This window comes from Festucalex cinctus, chromosome 7, assembly GCF_051991245.1.
Source record: "Festucalex cinctus isolate MCC-2025b chromosome 7, RoL_Fcin_1.0, whole genome shotgun sequence".
NCBI lineage: Eukaryota > Metazoa > Chordata > Actinopteri > Syngnathiformes > Syngnathidae > Festucalex > Festucalex cinctus.
Genome location: NC_135417.1, coordinates 1,058,360 through 1,077,906, shown reverse-complemented (window position 1 = coordinate 1,077,906; position 19,547 = coordinate 1,058,360). Strand labels below are relative to the sequence as shown.

At 39.6% G+C, this 19,547-nt stretch overlaps 4 protein-coding genes across 8 annotated transcripts in view; 2 read left to right on the top strand and 2 right to left on the bottom strand.

The window, feature by feature from the left end:
- Positions 1–1,140: 1,140 nt before the first annotated feature.
- Positions 1,141–7,186, bottom strand: rab5ab (RAB5A, member RAS oncogene family, b). Of its 2 annotated transcripts, none has more exons than XM_077527560.1 (6): positions 6,867–7,186; positions 5,309–5,507; positions 5,003–5,154; positions 4,539–4,661; positions 3,360–3,453; positions 1,141–2,093 (listed from the first exon to the last, which is right to left on the bottom strand). In XM_077527560.1, exons 2-6 carry the CDS (start codon positions 5,472–5,474, stop codon positions 1,978–1,980), a joined length of 651 nt encoding a protein of 216 aa, XP_077383686.1. In that variant the 5' UTR covers positions 5,475–5,507; positions 6,867–7,186; the 3' UTR covers positions 1,141–1,977. The 2 variants fall into 2 exon arrangements, with proteins under 2 accessions (XP_077383686.1, XP_077383687.1); XM_077527561.1 differs by lacking the exon at positions 6,867–7,186 and adding an exon at positions 6,662–6,810.
- On the top strand, positions 5,861–16,786 carry efhb (EF-hand domain family, member B). 4 transcript variants are annotated; one of them, XM_077527554.1, is made up of 15 exons: positions 5,861–6,426; positions 7,002–7,567; positions 7,692–7,751; positions 8,665–8,808; positions 9,073–9,247; positions 9,332–9,442; positions 10,027–10,147; positions 10,802–10,885; positions 10,959–11,026; positions 11,097–11,257; positions 12,045–12,252; positions 12,337–12,549; positions 12,752–12,933; positions 13,605–13,750; positions 16,600–16,786. In XM_077527554.1, the coding sequence occupies exons 2-15, from the start codon at positions 7,532–7,534 to the stop codon at positions 16,631–16,633; spliced, it is 1,743 nt and encodes a 580-aa protein (XP_077383680.1). In that variant the 5' UTR covers positions 5,861–6,426; positions 7,002–7,531; the 3' UTR covers positions 16,634–16,786. The 4 variants fall into 4 exon arrangements, with proteins under 4 accessions (XP_077383680.1, XP_077383681.1, XP_077383682.1 ...); XM_077527555.1 differs by lacking the exon at positions 5,861–6,426 and adding an exon at positions 6,473–6,822; XM_077527556.1 differs by lacking the exon at positions 5,861–6,426 and having other exon boundaries at positions 6,829–7,567; positions 10,962–11,026.
- Positions 14,865–18,179, bottom strand: LOC144022616 (m-AAA protease-interacting protein 1, mitochondrial). Its single transcript, XM_077527559.1, has 5 exons — positions 17,698–18,179; positions 17,056–17,127; positions 16,635–16,761; positions 15,920–16,064; positions 14,865–15,048 (listed from the first exon to the last, which is right to left on the bottom strand). The coding sequence occupies exons 1-5, from the start codon at positions 18,055–18,057 to the stop codon at positions 14,964–14,966; spliced, it is 789 nt and encodes a 262-aa protein (XP_077383685.1). The 5' UTR covers positions 18,058–18,179; the 3' UTR covers positions 14,865–14,963.
- The window catches only part of satb1b (SATB homeobox 1b), a 99,937-nt gene continuing 97,973 nt past the window's right edge, over positions 17,584–19,547 (top strand). The window contains exons 1-2 of the mRNA XM_077527550.1: positions 17,584–17,624; positions 17,720–18,109. The gene's annotated coding sequence lies outside the window, so the exon portion shown is untranslated. The remainder of the gene's footprint in view (positions 17,625–17,719; positions 18,110–19,547) is intronic.

Here is a 19,547-nt window from a genome sequence, read left to right as displayed (position 1 = left end):
GCAATTTTTATAGTTAAATGATTGAAAATGGAAGCATGAAGAGGTGTGAGGCTGCAATACTGCCCCCTTGTGGCGATGCCAGGAAACTGCCGCAGAGGGCCACACGATAATGCAGGGGCAGGTACAGGGTCTCCTTGGTTTACGACGGCCACAAAAGGTAAGAAACACACATTTCGGCAAGGATCCATGTAATGTACTTCTAAGGCTAGATAGGCTTTAGTTACAAACATCCGTTCGCCATTGTTTGTTTGAACGGAAAATGTATTTACATGTATTTCCCTTCTGACACACCCTCACCTCCAACAAACAGAAAATGGCGCTCAGTCCACTCAAAATGCACATTTGTGCAGTTTTTTTTTCTTCAAAGTATTAGGTCAAGAATTGACCACAATTCTCCATCGCCATCAACAGAGTTTCTGTCCAAATTCACAAGACTGGTTCCTCCGAAGGCCGAATTTGTCGGCTGCATGACGTCACTCCCGGCGCGACTCCACAAAACGCACAGATTACACATGAATGGGGTGTCAGTCAATGCACTACCGACATGCAACATTGACAATTCATTCATGTAAATCCGTGCGTGCTGTCGAGTGACGTCATGTAGCCGACAAATTCGGCCTTCGCAGGACCCAGCCTTGTGAATTTGGACACAGGCAGAGATTGGTCTCCTGTTTCAGACTAATGCTTTAGGCAGGCTAAAAAGTGTGTCCATGTGGCAGCCATGTTGGTAAGGGCAACTTTCCCGTCAAAACAACGGCCGTTTCTCAGTATGAAGAACGCAGAGCACGATCTTACTAAAAAAAAAAAAATGCACGCAAGAACACACATCTTTGTAAATTGGAACAGCTGTGTACTTACTAATGAAAACAAATACAAAATTTTGTACTGTATTGGATGTGTTCAAACACAGATGACCCCTTCCTCCAAATTGTCTGTTAAATCAAGGCTCCAGTTTTCTCAAATGGGATCCCACAATGCTCAGAATGAAGCAGTCACAATTCATGACATAGAAACGCTGTTAAAAATTCTTCTCAAATGTATACCATGGCGATGTCGCTGCTAGCGTATGCACAATTTAAAATGTTTACTGGCATTATGACTTTACTATTTCATTCAAGCACAAACGGAGAGCAAAAGGCATACAAGAGATTCAACCTTTATTCAATTTATTAAGTCGTATTCAGACACTCAAAAATACGATCGGGCCCGTCGTGTGGTTAAAACCCATCGAGCCGTTTCCGGGTCACAAGCACTCGCTCGTATAAAATGAAGACATGATGAGCAACACTGTGTGCAATGCGATTAAAAGTTTCTTTCCAACGTGACACCAGAGTTGATTTTTTTTGTTTTTGTTTTGTTAATAACACTACACAGAGCTAATTAGAATAATCTTTAAAAAAAAAAAAGAAAAAAAGAAACACCACAGCTTTACCAGTTGGAGACGAGAAGAGAATACAAAAAAAAAAAAAAAAATCAAAATAAAAGCATAACCAACTGTACAATTGTTCGGAATCTCTTTTGTTGTGTGGTCATTTCTACACGTGCGGTGTTGACTCGGGGGTGGGGGGGAAAATCCACGAATCCTCCAGGAAGGGGGGAGGGGGGGATGACGAGAAGAAATCCCTCCTGTTGGGTTTTTGCTTGACAGAACAGGGAAAAAGGCCGGGACGTGTCATGATGAGAGCCATTTTGTGGGCGAGGGGCGTCGGCGTTGCGGGGGTTAGTTTTTACGACGAGAGGGTGAGATGTTTGCTTCAGGCGTTGTAGTGATAACATGCATCCATTATACTGATGTACACTTCTTAAAAAAACTTTTTTTAAAGAAAGAGGAGGAACATCAAAAAAAGAGGTTTTAGAAATGCAGCTATACAAAGTCTTTCGCTATTTGGAACTGGGGTGGTGAGGAGCAATGTAAGGAAGCTGATGTGTGCGTGTATGTGTGTGTGTTGTCGGGGGGTTGTTTAAACGGGACCACTCCTAGTTACTGCAGCAGGTGCGGCTGCTGGGTTGAGCCGTCTCGGTCAGGTCCACGCCCCGGTTCCGCCCGCCGCTGGCGCCGGATGTCTGGGGCTCGTTCTTGGGGAGCTTCTTGGCTACAATGACATCATCACACGGCGCCGTCAATACCAGCTTTTCACGTTTTTCGTTGTGTTTTACAGCTTTTTGCGCAAAAATCAAATCGTAAGGATTGTCTTGCGCATTGCGATACATAAGTGGGTTACAACTTACAACAAGGTGAGCAAAGGATGGCCCATGCCTTGCTTGAGTCCGCCCCATCAAGCATTTACATGATCAAGACTTCTACATGATTTGTATGTATTCATATTTGAAATGAGTGATTTTATTCATGAAAATAAAAATGTATTATAAACAAACCAAAAAATAAATGTATTACACATTTTGTTTGATTAATATGGTTAACTTTTCCCCTAAAATCATTGCAATTAAATGTATTCATTTATCTCAAATAATTAAATAATTGGTTAATAGATTCCATCAAAAAAAAAAAAAAATCCACTACATAAAATATTTTAAGAATTACATATACATTTAAATTTAATAAGTAAGTTAATGTGGGCATTTTCCCCTTAAAATTAGTTAAAATGTATTACTATTATTATTATTATTATCATCATCATCGTCCCTATTATCACCATTATTATAAATTTATTTATTAAGTTTTGGGGTACCCAATTAAAATGGTCATTTGGAATATGGCAAATAATAAAATGTTTATGGTAAATTTCACATATAGATGTAATGGGTTTTTTTGTTTTGTGTTTTTTTTTTTTTTTAAATTGATTACTTAAAATAAATATGTTTAAAAAATCCTTTGACATATTTTAATTTTGACTGAATAATTAATTTCTGATCCCATAATGAACGCTGTCGCTAACCAAAACAGCAGCACTCAGCCTGTAAATAGTCTTTCGGAGCATAAGTGTGGAGTCCTAAGGCCCCTTCACACTGCAGGTAAATAGCGTTCCTGGTTAAAGGGCCTTTAGTGCATCTTGTAAACACACCATTAAAGATAACATTGCATTATGTGGAGATGATTAACGACAAAATTGTCAGACAATGTGCAAACAGTTATATTTGGCCACACCATTAAAGTATATATATATATATATATATATATATATATATATATATAGATTTTTTTTTTTTTTTTAAACAAACCTTTCACATGACGTAATATACTTTCAATATTAATAAATGCTATTCACCCCAAAAAATAGACACCGCCACACTGCTACATTTGAGCTATTTACGAAAATACGGTATCGCAAATATAACATGAGCTGCGTTGCGCATGTTGGCGTACGGACTAAAACAAACATTCTAGACGAGATGCTCACCGATGGCCATGAAGATCTCGTTGACGTTCATGGACGTCTTTGCCGACGTCTCCATGAAGAGCAGGCTGTTGTCGTCGGCGTACGATTGTGCGTCCTGAACACAACATGAGCTCCATTACATCAGCTTCATAGCACACTTGTTGTTCACATTCCTTAAAACCGCTACATTCAAGCAACCTGGCAGGAACCAGATTTATAATTTGAATCACTCAAAGGAGTTCCTCCACAATATCAGCCTGGGACTGCTCCAATGTGATCTGCTCGGGAAAGGCGGGACATCCAGTACAATACTTTGAGCTGATTGGGCGATGGGTCCATTCGCAGATATAAAATAGTTTCATTTTACTCAAAGTAATTTATTTTTGTAGTTAATGTAATGTAAAAAAAACAACAACAACAATTATTCAATACAAAAAAAAATGATTTTTCAAAGTTAATGTAAGCAAAAAAAAAAGTTCATAATTCATTCTCGTGTTTGAGTTTTTGTTTACAGCTAATTATCCAATTATTTATTAAAAAAATAAATAAAATGAACATGTAAAATTGCTAATCTTATGAGACGTTTTTAAACTTTGTTTACAATAAACCAACTGACTACTTAATGAAAAATTAATATTAAATACAATTCATGACGTGTTACAATACATGTAAAACATGGAAAATTTATTAGAATAAATAAAAAAGTACAGTGGATTCCTGCACATTTGCATTTTTTTTTTAAACCCTATCTCCAACTTATTTGCGCTATTTTCCTTTTTTCTTTCATGGCAATAATAAAGGAACGTCAATTACTTAGTTTTTTTTTTTTTTTTTGCTATTTGCAGTTGGGCTCTGTCCATGTTATGCCTGAAATTTAGTTTGATTTTAATTTAATTACGTATTGGCAATCTAACACTATTTAATAAAATCAATACATTAAATGTATTTCTATTTTTTTTAACTACATTTCATTAACTATTTACAACAAATTAATTAACCACTTACTGAATGAGAAATGAATAGAAACATATGAATGAATACTTTTTTAAAATTATTCAGTTCTGGGGAAAAAAAAACAAAACTGCTCCATTAAAGTAACAGTACTCTTAACAACAAATATTCTATGTACTGGGTTAAAAGAGAAGGCAATTCTTTGATCCAACTGAACAAAGTAACAACTGCACAAATATTTTCACATACCTGGAAGTCGAGCGCTCGCTTGCTGGCCAGGTCGGCTTTGTTGCCAGCAAGTGCGATGACGATGTTGGGACTGGCTTGCCTCTGCAGCTCCTTCACCCAGTTCTTCGCCCGCACGAACGACTCCTGCACAGGAAACAGCCGCAGCAGTAAGTTACCCACGATGCCCAGCAAGTGAGACTTTATACCCAAGGACCACATTTCATTTTTCAAAAAGGGACAGATGGTCCAAATGTTATTTGTCAACACTGCATGTGCCCTGCCGTTGACTAACAACCAGTTCAGGTTGCCCAACATATCACCAGCCAAAAATCAATTGTGATACTCAATCTCACTGTTTGTCTAAATGTATACCCCACATCTCTCCAAGTCAAAATTCAAAAGTCAGCCAGGATATGCTCCAGTTCACCTGCAACTCTAATAAGGACACGCGACAGCAAATGGATGGACGGATGTTTGCGACGTACCTCGTTGGTGATGTCATAGACCACGATGGCGGCCTGAGCGCCTCTGTAGTACATGGGGGCCAGACTGTGGTAGCGTTCCTGACCGGCCGTGTCCCAGATTTCAAACTTGACCGTCGTGTCGTCCAAGCATACCGTCTGAGTGAGGAAGGCGGCTGTGGGAAGCGCAATATGGACGGCAGTGTTATTGTCAGCCATTTTATGGGGCCAAATATAGTATCTGTTCATTTTCCTGCTGTTGTGAATGTAGCAGGGACCATATCACGGACCTAGTGCAAATAGTCCACTGTGACAAGACAAGAGCCAAACCTCCAATGGTGCTCTCCTGGAATTCGTGGAACTGTCCCTTGACGAAGCGGAGCACCAGGCTCGACTTCCCCACCGCCGACTCCCCCAGCAGCACCAGCTTGAACTGGCAGATCTTGGTGCCGGCGTTGGGCCCATTGGGTCGGGTAGCTCCGCCTCTACTTGCCATGTCGCTTTCTCTGGACGCTTCCTGATGTGGATGCTGCGGACACACAAGGGGAAATGTCACATGTACAGTATAAAGCACAAAACTCTTTGTAGTTGCCTCCAGAGGGGCAGTTACAACTGTGAAACTGTAAAAATGTTTAATGGCGACCGGTCCAACGCCAAGACTCTAGATTTGGTATGTAGTCCCAAAATAAAAAGTCAATTTACTAGTTTGTTGGAAACGGTCACAAGCTAACAACCAGTGTTGTGGCTGCTCAGTACACATTGGTTAATGCGGCTTTTTGTTTATAGGCGAGGACAATGTGCGCCGCTGGGTTAGCTGTGTTTAGTCTTTTGGTGTAACCAAGTGAAGTGTCTGATCTCCCAGGTGCAAGTGTTTCACTACACAGTGATGACCTTAGTTACAGACTTGAATGATAGCATCGACTGTTTCACATCCACTGAGTCATCGGAATGGTTTGGCATTCCCAATGTCACACGACAAACAAAACACTGGTTGCTTTGACAAACACAACAAATAGTTGCAGCGACTATGACAGCCTCCATGATAAGCCTAAGCCCTGCCATTAATATTCTAATTTGGAGCCTGATATTATCATCATTTTACGTCACAAGTCCTGCTCAATGGCCATAGAATAGTGTTCTGGAAAATGATGTGGTAATATTTAGGACACTGAGTTTTCTCCGCTAACATTGCTATACAAACAAACCACAGGATTAATTTATCACAGTTGACCGCTAATTGCCGTCATCTGCGTGTAACAAGGGCAAGTTTATTAATTAAGCAACGTGCCGGGTTGTTGTTGATTAGCGTGAATTAGCACAATAGTAGCTAACGTTAGCCGAGCGGCTACATTCGAAGTTCGTAACGTCGCACCGAGAGAATTCAAGCCGGTGGTAATGTCTACTTGACGGCGTGTGATGTCATTTGGAGCCGCTGACACGCCGAGCGTGTGCGTACAATCGTGTTTAATGTCGCTTTAGCAAACATTGACATTATGTGCGGTAGATTTGGGTGTGTACTGCTAGTGACAGCTATGATGTTAGCCGTCACTGGCTAACAGCTGGCTAACGCGTCACTATCTCCTTCGCTGTCTTTTGGGTCAGACAAACGTGGTCAAAATGCTTCACAAGCGTCCATGTTTATCATCATAACACAACAAGTGGCGTCAATCCAACCGGTCGGACCTGCCCGAGTCACCACGTTAGCGGGTTAGCTCGACCCCCTCCAGCGTCGTCGTCAGCGGCGGGATAATGCTAGCAAGCTATCCCGCTAAAGAAGGCGCTGCGCTCGGGGTTGGATGTTTCTTCAGCCGCGGCCGTGTCGGGTGGAGCCCCCCCCCGCTCCGGTTAGCTGCCAGCTAGCTTGCTCGTAATCGGCTCGTTTACTCACCCAGCCAAGAGACACCGCCGCTGCCGAATGTTGCTCACTGAGTCCCCCCCAAAACAAAACTACGCACTTTGATGTCTACCGGAATTAGTGAAACATTAATTATTCTTTTTGTTGTTTTTTGTTTTTTTCCAGCAGGCTCCGCCACTTGTCTCAACTTCCCTGTTGGCTTTGTACGAGCGATGATGACAGATCGTATGACTGCAACTGGCAATCCTCCTACGTCTCACCGAACCCCACCAATCATACGCGCGACTCCATTCTTATCAATTTGGGATATTTTAGTTTATGTGTGTGAATTCCTCGCGGGATAAAACATCAACCAGACTGACAAGTGATCACAAAAATGGCGATGTTTTCAAACAGTAGAAATGTAACTCGTTCGTCTACACGTCATTCATATTTGTCTTTTTTTTCCCCCCGAAACATTTTTCACACACATTTATTATGTACGGTTGCGTTTATTAGTTTGCGCTCTTATTTTGTGTTAAAATAAAACGCTTTTTTTTTTATTTTTATTTTTAAAGATATCACCTTGTCGGCTTTTGAAATGTTGCTAGGCAACGACAAACGAAGAGTAAGCTAGCACTCGTGTTTCCCCCTCGGGGAACATATATTTTTCTTTTTAGTTGCTAATTGTTGTAAATATAGTCAATTAGGAGGTGAATATGTCAGACGCACTGAAGATAACGCACATGCCAAGGGTAAGTAAACAAATACGTGTTGTCAGAGTTTAGCCCAACTTGTGACTTTGAAATGGTGTGCTGATTTTATCTTAATCATTTGTGCCATTTGCCCCCCCCCCCCCCCCCCCCCCCCCCACGCCAGGCTGGAAAACGAACCCCTATTGGGGACAGCGTAGCTACTTGTTTTCATGATATAAAAAGGGTAAGTTTTTTTGTTTTTTTTTATGTAAAAAGGGTAAGTTGTAATGAGCCTTAATAGCCTTTTTGAGGGACCCTATAACAATTACATGCAAGCTTTCACACTACGTATAGATATTTTAAAAACTAAATTATCAGTCAGCTGGCAATGAGTAAACACATTGAGTCACTTGAAATCCAAATTTGTGTCCCCGATCGAAGGTCTGAAAGATGAAATTTTCTCGAAATTTTGATCCAATTTTGATTCAGAATAATACAGCACAAATTTGGAATAGGGGCTCAAAGTCGGTCAGCTACTTTTACGTCTAACTTCTCCTGCCTATTGTGTTGAAAACAGTTTTTCCTGTTGGGAGGCAACATATTTCCACTTTTCCCCAGGTCGCTGTTATGCGTGATTGACACAGACAGACACAGAATGGGTGTCAATGTTTTCCAGGCAATTTTCCACTTTTATAGGTAGTATCAAAGATGCCATTGCTGGTTTGTGGCTTCCACTGTTTCTCCACTGTTCAGTATAGATGGTGCTGATGCATAATACCGGGACAGGCAAGACAGTGGAGTTTATCACCCAACACTTACTTCCCCCGCCCTGTCATGTTGAAAGCAATTGTGGCTGTCTATCATAGACACTGGCAATTATATCCATCATTTAATTATTGGATGGGATGATGCAGTGTCACAAAGCAATCATGGCCATATCCTGCCTTCGCTGGTAGATAACTGCAGCTCTGATGCGGGATCTCCGTGTGAAATAATCTGAAGACAGATACTTTTTTTTTTAGGGTCTATATGAAGGCTCTCTAATGCAAATTACACATATGCAACCATAGTACAACATATTCCACTCTTTCCCAAGCCGTGATAAATGTCAAAACAGTGTCATTTACACTTTTTTTATTTTATCTTTTTTCCCCCAGCCCTTGACGCCGCCCGTGGTTCGAAAGTACCACAACAGCAACAGACCGGGCCCGGGCATGAGCCGAGTGCACCACGGGAAGGCCAACGACCCAAAAGTGGCCGACATGCTCGTTCACGGCCTGCGCACCAAGCGTTTGCCAAAGGTCAGCTCAATTGAGGAATTGAGTGTGGACCCTTCCTGTTTGCTAAATTCTGTCTTATTGTTTTCTGAAAACATTCAAAAGGGACTTCTGATTATACTTTAAGACTAGAAATAATTAACATGTGACACTTTTGCCATCTAGTTCAAATGTATTGTGACATGATGTTGTCAAATATGAGCATTTTTTATTATTAATGCCATATATTATGGAATATATATTATATTAATACAAACAATGATAGTTCCTGTGTTATATTTGTGGTAGGCTACAGCCATAATCATCCCGCCACCTCTCAGCAAGTTCCAACAGAAACTGCAGGAGTTCAGCGAGTCCATGTACGCCTCGCAGCAGAAGGCGCCGCTGGGCCGTGCGCCAGACCCTGTCGGACTTCCCACCTGGTATAACGAGCGAACCAGGTTTGGAATTAAAACTCATCGAGGTGCGTCAGTTCAATTAGGCTCTTAAGGCTTCGAGTCTGGTGGTTTCTCACTTGTCCTTGTTTCTTTTTTTGGTGTGTGTGCAGATGTGGATGCCGTCACTGTTATTTATCCTTCTAAAACTTCGGGGGATTTGGAAAAGGAGGAAAAGGAGGGACACAAGTTTTATGTTCGCACTCACAACGGATACTTTGCTGGTGAGAACTCTGCATGTATTTAAAAAAAAAGAAAAAGAAAAAAAAAAGGCAAACGTGTACAGCTGTATTGTCAAAGACAGATTTAATAGATCCAAAGATTGTTCAAAATTGAACAAAACCAAAAATAATCTAATCCCATCCATTTAATTTTTTATATAAACAGAGATTTAGGATTTATTGTCAACCGAGTTTAATATAGAGCAGATCTGGATTTCGTTTTTTTTTTTTTAGCAGAAATGTAAATCTAGCATAGAAAATTACATTGAATAAAAAAAAAATATATATTTTTTTTTAAATCCACAAAATGGAAAGAAAAAACAACCTCATTCATTGACTTCTAAATGTTTGTAGGGTTTTAGAGATTAATGTCAACCATGTTTAATCTAGAGCTGATCGAGACTACCTGTTTGGCAGAAATATGAACGTAAAATAAAATGTTAAGTTTGTATGGAACTTTGTCAAATAAGTATTAATTCGAGAATGTTTTTTTTTTTTTTTGTGATGAAAATTATCGCAATAAAAACTATGAATTTGTATTACAAATTTGAATATTATGATTGTACCAAATTGTAATTGTGTTCCAGGGGAGCAAATTGACAGGAAGTACAACTATGATAAAGACAGTCGCTTTGGGATTCAGACGCTTTATCACAAAGATGGACGCTACGTTGACAGAAGTCTGCGGTGGTTGGGAGAATCCACCAGGTGATATGACAGCAACTATATTTATTTATCTATCTATTTATTTTCCGAAGCCTGGTCCTAACATTAGCAATCCCACGATGATGTAAGATGATGTAACTGTGGGTGTTTGCCGAGCAGCAGTTTCCAGGAAATATTGCCCAGTTCTAATTCACCGTCAATCAATTATCATTTCTCAACGATTATTGTGATGATGGTGATTAATGCACACAGTTGTACAAGACAGCAATGATAAATGCAAGAAAGAGAAGCATCAACTAAAACAAAAAACATTTTTGATGTAATTTACCGAATCCTCCTGTGAAAACAATCTATTTATATATTTTTTCTAGATTCCTAAATATTTTATTAACATTTATATGATCTATTTTATTTAGATTATTTTATAATTGGTATTTATTTTATCTTATTATTTGGTATGTATGGATTATATATTTGTGTTTTAATAATATATTATTTCATATTCATATAATTTTTCTTTTTTTGATAAATTACTATTAACTTAAAAAAAACCTTTTCTACCAAATTTTCATAAAATAACTATAATTGAATTATTTGGGATGATGGGAAAATAGCACAACAAACTGTGGAGTTCAGATTCAAGCATGTTGAATTTTGTCCAGTAAGTGTTTATTTAAAATATTTTATTTGCTGAAGGATGTACAATCCAAACCCCACATGGACAAGATCGCCAGACAGCAGGCAAAAGTTGGAACAACAAATGGGGAACATGAACAAGAAGTATGTTTTTTATGTGTCACACTCAATATGTCAAAACTTCAACTTTTATAACTTTTCAATGTTTTTCTCCGAGGAGAGGAAACAATATTGAGCTGCCACCAGACCACAGCTTTGGAATCGTCATACCACAAGATAAATACAGTGAGTTTTCTTTTATGAGAGCGGATGGCGTAAGCTGAGATGAGAACGTATCGTTTTCACGTTTCCACAGACGTCGCGGATTTGATCCACTCGCCGGAGCAAGCGACGGACAAACGAGTGCGAGCCGGCGAGCGCCAGCGCTGCCAGGCCAGGGCCGTGCGGAACCGCCTCAAACTGATCAACTTGCAGAACTTTCCGTCATTGCTGCAGGCCTTCAGGCACTATGACAAGGTACATCTGGACTCACAAGGATTATTTTGTAGATTTCTGTTTTCTGACCCGATTAGAAGGTGGATTTGTTTTCCTTTTTTTTTTTGTGCAATTTAATGGAAAAAATAAAAATAAAAAAAACACTTGTCCAGCCTCTACCATGTCACATAAAATGTGAAAAACAAAACCCTTTTTTTGTTTTTGTTTGTTTTGCAAAACCACACCCCTGAAATGTAGACTGGCCAATCACAGTGTAGTATAGAGCATTTTGGCTATATTTTGGTTTGTGGATAAAGCCATGTGACCGTCTGCATGATAATTTATTTACTTGTAAAAACAAAACAAAACTTGCATACGCACTTCAAAATGTTTGCTTTGTTCTTGTTTTGTTACCTTATTCTTTACTGCATAACCGATATTTATGTTTATGCACAGCACATTGTATACAGCGATGCCTGTCCTTAAAGCGCTTTATAAATAAGGTTGAGTTGAGTTGAGAGAATTAAAATTCCCTCCAAAAAAGTCAAAAGGTAAGCAATGTATAATTCGGCTAAGTCCTCACTAAAGGACTAAATACCACCTGCCACTGATTGGTCAGAAAGAGGCTATGGCAACACCACTTGGACAAACTATTAGTGTCAATGAACACAGAATTCGAGTGCCATACATACATATAGTATGTATGAAATAAAATAGGAACTCCATCCACAAACCAGGAAGTTGTCTGCTCACAAAACGGCCCAGGAGATGGCTTGATTGATAACTGCGGCGGCCTAAGCAGTGACTCGCATGGCGCTTTTGTTCCTAGAAAGGCAAAGGGCGCATCGATAAGGAGGACCTGCAGGAAGTGTGCCGTCAATTCAAGGTGGGCGCCAGTGAGGCCGTCCTGGAAGACGTGGTGAATGACTGCGACCTCGACCGAGACGGATCCATCGACTTCCTGGAGTTTGCCAACTTCCTCAACTTGAAGGAAAAGATGCCGCTGGACAGACGGGATCAGCGGCTGGTCATGGATGGTGAGTTGAATTCTACAAGGGCAGAATTTGTCAATATAAGGGAATTCACTTTTTTTTTCTTTTTTTTTTCCTGTGTCGATTCAGCCCAGTTCCAGACGGGCTCGGACTGTGACCTCAAATTGCGATCGTCTGGACCTCCTGGTCCTGGCGCTTTATTGAAAACCGATGACCTGGAGCCGTTCAGGAGTGGCAGCTTGAAGAGGACCGTGAGGACCCTCAGACGATCGGAGCCCTCGGACCGCTTCATCACCACTGCCTCATTCATTGGGGCTGCTGCGGGGGAGCCTCAAACATCTAGTAAAAGTCGCAGAGTCAATTATATTTAAGCACACTCCTTATGCATTATTTATGTTTATAAGAAAACAAATGAACTTGCAACTTCAACACATGGAGCTTCAACACATACAAACAGATCGTACAACAATTTTCACAGGCATGTATGTTCACTGCTCTGGGTGAAAATGATGATTGAGTGAAAAATACACAGTCTCCCCCCTAGACACTCGCACTTACGGGATACCGACGATCCGCACGGACATCGCGCCCCCGCGCATCCGGAGGATCAACGACAACGTCAACTACGGTGACGTGACCACGGCGGTGGACTTGGTGCTGCCGTCAGTGTATGGACGCGAGGGGGTCTACCAGGATCACTTCTTCTGCCCACGCTCCAAGAATGAAGTATGTGATGTCGATATGCTGGATTTGTGCAAAAAAAATTGGTACACACTGACCGTTTTCATGCTATTTAGGGCAACTTTTTTTTTTTTCTATTTTAATATTGACATTACAATAATGTTTCATGAAGCAATATTGCGTTAGTGGAATATGAGTTAAGCAGCAAAATCCACCAGTTTTTATTCAGAAGTCTGCCATTTTGCCACTTGTTGTCGAGTGAAAATAACATCAGTTGCTCAGGTCTCAGCTTCAGAGAACAGGTGAGCTATGATTGGTTATTGCCTGAGCTCCGAGCAACTGTGATGTCATCTTCAGTTGACAGCAAGTAGCAAAATGGCCACCCCCTGGGATGGATAAAAACGGCTGTATTTTGCTGCATAACTTATATTCCACAAATGTAATATTAATCAGAATGTCATGTCATGTCTCTTTTGAAGAAAGAAAAAAAAAAGCATGTCATGTTTAGATTAGGGAGGACACATATAACATTATTGTCAAGAAATGGTTAAGTTTGACTTCCAATTAATGCGAAATTAAAGTTAAATCGTTGCATTTCCCCCAAAATGTTTGCTCAGCATGCTTACTAATGACAGGAGCTTTCCACTCACTTATATTTGCATTGTTTAAAAGAGCTTTTTTTGTTGTGTCATAAATATTCCATCTCCTGTTGCCAGATTGCTGAGATCTTCAGGAACATGGGTGCAAACATTCCCGAGGAGACATTTGAGGAGGCCTGGAAGCTGGCGTCCATGAGGCATCCCAACGGTGACGTCTGCGTGGAAGCCTTCCTAACGGTACTCCAGGAGATCCAAGATTTGTCGTAAGGACAACTTTATTTTCACTATTTTTTTTATTTTGCTACTAAATGTGGAATTTTATGTCAATACAAAATCATAAAAAATGTCATTCATCAAGAAAATAATTGCTTCATTTACCTTAAGAACAAAAACCTGTGGAAGTGTAACTGAGTCATGCAAATGATTTCATGTGTTTTTATCATGTGTACTGTGCGAATATTTTATTTAATGTCTAATTGCATAAAAAAAGACAAAACAATTCAATTATGGCTTCACGGCACTATTTTTCCATCACTTTCGCTAAGCGGATTAATGAAGCGTCTTGTTGGCACGCCGCCTCGACTCGCTGACACTGTGAAATAGTTTTAAATAAATCAAAATATTAATTAATAACACGTGCTGTCTGGGCTTCTTTGTGTGTGCCGCCATTTAAAGGGAGTGACGCGGCGCCTTGACAAATCGTTTCAACGCCGTGTCCGCCGTCATGTTGACATCGCGTCACTAAGCTAACGTCGCTACGCATAATCTCATTAGCACGCCACAGAAAAATTAATTTATCATCATGTGTGTGTGAACTGACGCAGACGTGCCGATGTGGCGCTTTTATGGCCTTCTGCTACACACTACATTCAAGTCTTCTTTTTTCTCTCTACGAAGAAGACAGTGTGGTGTGTTCTTGGTCCAACAAATTTTTTTTTCTTAAGAAATGGTCAAACTTGATGTTGTACCCCTTTTTCCCTTGACAAATGCAGTGAAGTACTTTTAGAATGCACGTTAGTACTCTACTTCTACTGCAAACTAGTAGGGTGACTTGGGCATACTAGTTGGACAACTTACTAGTGAGGCAAAACTACTAGTGGGCATGTTGGTACTACTAGTAGGGTCCAGGAGGTTACTAGTACATGATGCATGCCTACTAGTGGGGCCTAGTTGTGCAGAACATCTGTTTACTAAGGTTAAATTGAACACTAGTAGGCATAAAGTACTTTGCAGCACTAGTAATAGAAAAACATTGAGACGCAGTTGGACTTTTTGTGTGTGTTTTTTTTATTAACACAAAATACACTGAAGATGCAATCGTTTGTATAAATAAATGTAGATTGTATTTAAAAAAAAAAAAAAAAAAAAAAAAAAAAAAAAACCTTGTCAGAACACAGTCACATGTTCACTTGCAGTATAGGTCAAAGACCAGAGTAGCTTTGGTTTCTGGGAAGTCTGAAATTTCTTTGATGACATTCAGCCAGTTGGTTTCCAGTTCCAGTGCCAAACGGTGGTCACCATCCAATCCTGAGACGCTCCCTTTGTCAGCTCACGATGAAACCTGACAAATAAATAATACAAAATTACTTTTAATTCAACCCTGAAGAGTCTTGTTTGTCAGCAAGATCAGACATATATTTAAAAACCAAATCAAACAAATTAGAAAATAGAATAAAAATACAATCGACCTTGAAAAATACATTTTCAACATGAAAGTCCAGGCCAGTCCACTTCTTTGAGAATTGAGCATGTTGGCCAAGTACAAGCCTTGTGAGAGCAGCGAGTGTGCGTGGCGTGATACAGTAGAGGTGGGCAACTGCATATTAGAACAGTTGCCACGGTCACATTCACACTTCCAACTAGTGACAGGATTAGCTTGTGGAAACGCTAAAGAGGCTTGGACTCCTTTTCCTCAAGAAAATCACCTTTCGGCTTCTTATACACAACACAACTTTCAATTCTTTTGGCAAAAGCTAAGGGCAAAATTCAACAAATATATAAGGCAACTAAAATAAGCATCTATTTTTTAATTGTGTTTCACCTGTAATAGTTTAAAGTAATTGAATCAAATTGTGAAATTATTCATTCATTGAATAGCCTTTGTATTCATTTAATGACTTTTCTATCAAAGAGTCGAATCATTGGATTGGTTAAACTGCAATAAAGGCCACGTCAATCAAATTACCGGTGAGTCTATTAAATTGCTATTAAATAGACAAAACAAGTTATGAATTAGATTAATCAGTTTTGAAAGAAATTAAAAAACAAATGATTAATAATTAAGGTCAGTCATGAAATATCCATATTAGTCTTGAGCTAATCGTTCCATATTATAAGCATATTCCATAACTGAATTACATCCAATTTAATTGAGTCTCTATTTTTTGTGTTTTACTTAATTTTGTTATAAAACGACATAACTTTATACTTACTCGTAGACGGCCGTGGCCACTTTCTTTGGCTGGACGCTGTCTTGCCCGGGGGACACTCGGAATATCCTGGTGGCTTCGGGGTCGTCGGGACCGTCCAGTGTCGTCAGATACCAGAGCCTCATGGTGATAGTGCAAAACGTTCTACCTGCACACCAAAATGGGGGGATTAGGGGGTTATATTTATGTTCCGGACCTTAGCTACTCTCCATTTTTTAATTCCTTAACATTTGCTTTTGTGTGTAAATGCCAAAAGGTGAGTATTAATGACTTAATATTGTTTGTGTTAAGCATTTGTTTACTTGTGTGGTGTCATGTCCGTTTTTGCTAGCAAGTTGCTAGTGCTAGTATGTGAGCGAATACTGCTGATTAGTTTTCATGTAAAGGTGGTTTGTTTGCCTCGAATAATTTAACTACTAAATACAGTCATTTTAGTGTCACGAGTTCATGCTAGAATCATGATGTTTATGTTTGATGATCATCTCCGCAATATTGTATCTACATGCAATTAAAAGCCCCTTTTGGGCGCATTCATTATTTGCAGATATTCACAGCAGTGCTCTATTACCTTCCTACTAGACTGATAATGCAAAACCCCATAGATGGGCTTCCAAAAATTAGCATCTTTGTAACTATGTTATGGTAAGTACAAACGGTCTAACAACTTTTACTTGAAAACACAGGGAGCAGCAACACACGCAAATGTCAGCCAACTGACCGTGCGCATCCAAGACCACAGAGACGTCCTCTGGGAACAAAAATATGATGTCATCTATGGAGACTGCCAGGTGCTGCCTATGATGCTGCGAGAGAGCCTGACACCTCTCCTCGATGTATCGGATCATCTGAAAACCAAAACAATCATCACATATAAACACTAATAAAACTATGAAGTGCACACAGAGATTCTGCTAAATATCTGCACCATAATGACAATATATTGCCCTGCGATTGGTTGGCAACCAGTCCAGGGTGTCCCCTGCCTACTGCCCAGAGCCAGCTGAGATAGGCGCCAGCAGCCCCCGCGACCCTTGTGAGGAATAAGCGGTCAAGAAAATGGATGGATGGATGGACAATATATGGTCATTATTAAATACACATTTTGTTAAGTAATATAGATGTGGTGTTTGATTACTCACCTCAACGGAAACGACGCCGATAAGTTTGGAGTATTTTCCTTTGGACATCAAGCTGGAGATGTGCACGAATGCCTGATAGGCAGACAGGTAGGTTTAAAATTAGGATTTCGAACCTGGGTTGGTTACAGGGGAAGTAAAGTCAAATATTTTCTTTACAATATGTTCTATACATTCCCGCTAGTCTAAGATATTTCTGATTAATATTGTGTGATTAATATTGTGATTAATATTGTGTAAGTGGAACATTAACTCGGCAACAAAATCCACCCGTTTTTATCCATCTCATGTTGCCTTGTCATGCCACTTGCTGTCGACTGACTAAACATCATTCAGCATGTATTTCTACATGTATTTAAGGCAAGTTGTAAAATGTCTAAAGTCCTGTTTATGTTTAATAAATTGAAAACATCATAAATCATGCTGTTTCTACTACTTGGGGGAGAAAAACAAAAAAAAACGCTGTCGACTGAAAATGACGTCACGGTGCCTAAGAGCTCATTTAACGACCGTCACAGCGCACCTGTTTTGTGGGTTTGGTCACATGACGTTTGCACGCGCAAGTTCCAGAGGTGACTTTAAAATAAAATAAAAAATGTGTCTAATATAATATAAAATGCATTAATCTAATTTGTTATATGTTACCTGCTTCACTCCCCTCTCAAAGTCATCCGAGTTGACATCCAGGCCAAAGTAGAACTCAATGAGGAGCAGAATCACTTTACACCGGATCCATGTGATCGGATCCGGGCTACCCACCACCGAGATGTCGGGCTGCCGGCCGGAGCTCCCTCCTTCCAGACCGTCAGCTCCAGGCTGCGAGCAGAACGTTCTGTTGTGCCCGACCAACGTGAGCCTCCCACCGTTCGCTAGATGCCTGTGCCGGCTGAACCCTCGCGCGGGGCACCGGGGCCTGCTGCACGTCAGGCTGCTCCTCCGGCCGCACATCCCGGATGAGCTCGCCGCGACCCCCCGGCAAGCTGCGAGGCGGCTGATCCGCAGCATGGCAGCTGGGAAGAGGCGGCGTTGGACCGGGAAACCACGGACCGCACGACCGGTAGGAGGGTTGAACCCAACGCTTTTGCTTTGACCATCTTACACAAGTCATTCAATTTTCTTCCCCACAATGCCCCCGTGCTCATGCTTGTGACTGCTGCATTCATGTACTGTTGGACATCGCAAAACTTTTGCTGCGTTTAGAGTCATTTCATTTCATTTGTAAGCGTTATTGTGAAAATACGAGAGTCAAGGATGGTCACAAAATGAAGTGAATGCCACAAGAAAAAAAAACAAAACAAATAATATAATAGTACTACAACTATTATAATAATGATACATATTTCAGTTAAAAGGATCCTTTCACTTTCACATCGTTTGTGTCAGGAAAAGCAATCATTTCATTCAAATCACATGTTAAGTGTTTATTTAAATGTACTTATTTATGATTAATTAATAGAGCAATCAAACGTATGCCCGGTTTAATTAATGCAACTAGCATTTTAATTATTTTGACAAACGGACAAAAAACAAATTCTGAGGCTCAAATATAAGGTGAATTGTTTATTTTTTTTAAGCCAAAATTAATCACAAACGTCTGTCGTTTTAGCAAACTGTTCAAAGCTTTAGCACACGGAAAGGAGTAAACTATGCCATGGCATTAAACAACAACGATTAACATCGCAAGAAATAATCAACAATGCCTCAAAACATATCTTATTTCGGATGGAATTTACATATTTTTTGTCTTTAATTACATAAATATGATATAATTTTCTAACCTTCATAGCCAATGTACACTTAGATGGACACGTGCGTGTCTTTACCTTACACGTCCAGCAGAGAGCGCTATGTATCTATTTGTGATCTTGTTGAAATGACGCCCCAATTAGCAAGTTTGTTGTATTGTTTTGACTTATTTTTTATTGCATATATTTCATATTTGACTTGTGGATGTTGCTTTGTAGGATAAGATGAACTGTTAAAATATTTAGTGTAGTTTTGATTATATTATTGTTGACATTAAGCCGCGATTCAATACATTCTATTCAAATACATTTTTGAATAGAATAGAAAAATATACTTTATTTGCACAGATAATAGTATAGGCATGGTCTAATATAGCGTGACCGATGATATAGTATTATATAGGTTCTATATTGTGCAATATTATTATTCCTTAAGCTGTTCATTTGAGGATTCACATGTATAAAAATGCCACTGAACAAATGAAGAAAAATTATCATCCATAATATGGTGAATAGTTTAAAAATTTTAAAAGTGATGCAATTAATTTGACCTGTGGTACTTTATAATTTCTTTTTTTCAATTTCTTTAATGTGAATTCGGGAGGAATTGAACGATTAAAAAAAGCACTGTGCTACAAATATTAAAGCTTCATAAAATGTAATGTACCAATTTATTGTATTCATAAAAAGTGGATTTAAAAAACTATTCTGAATTAGAAGACAAAAATAGACATTGTTACTGAGGTGAGG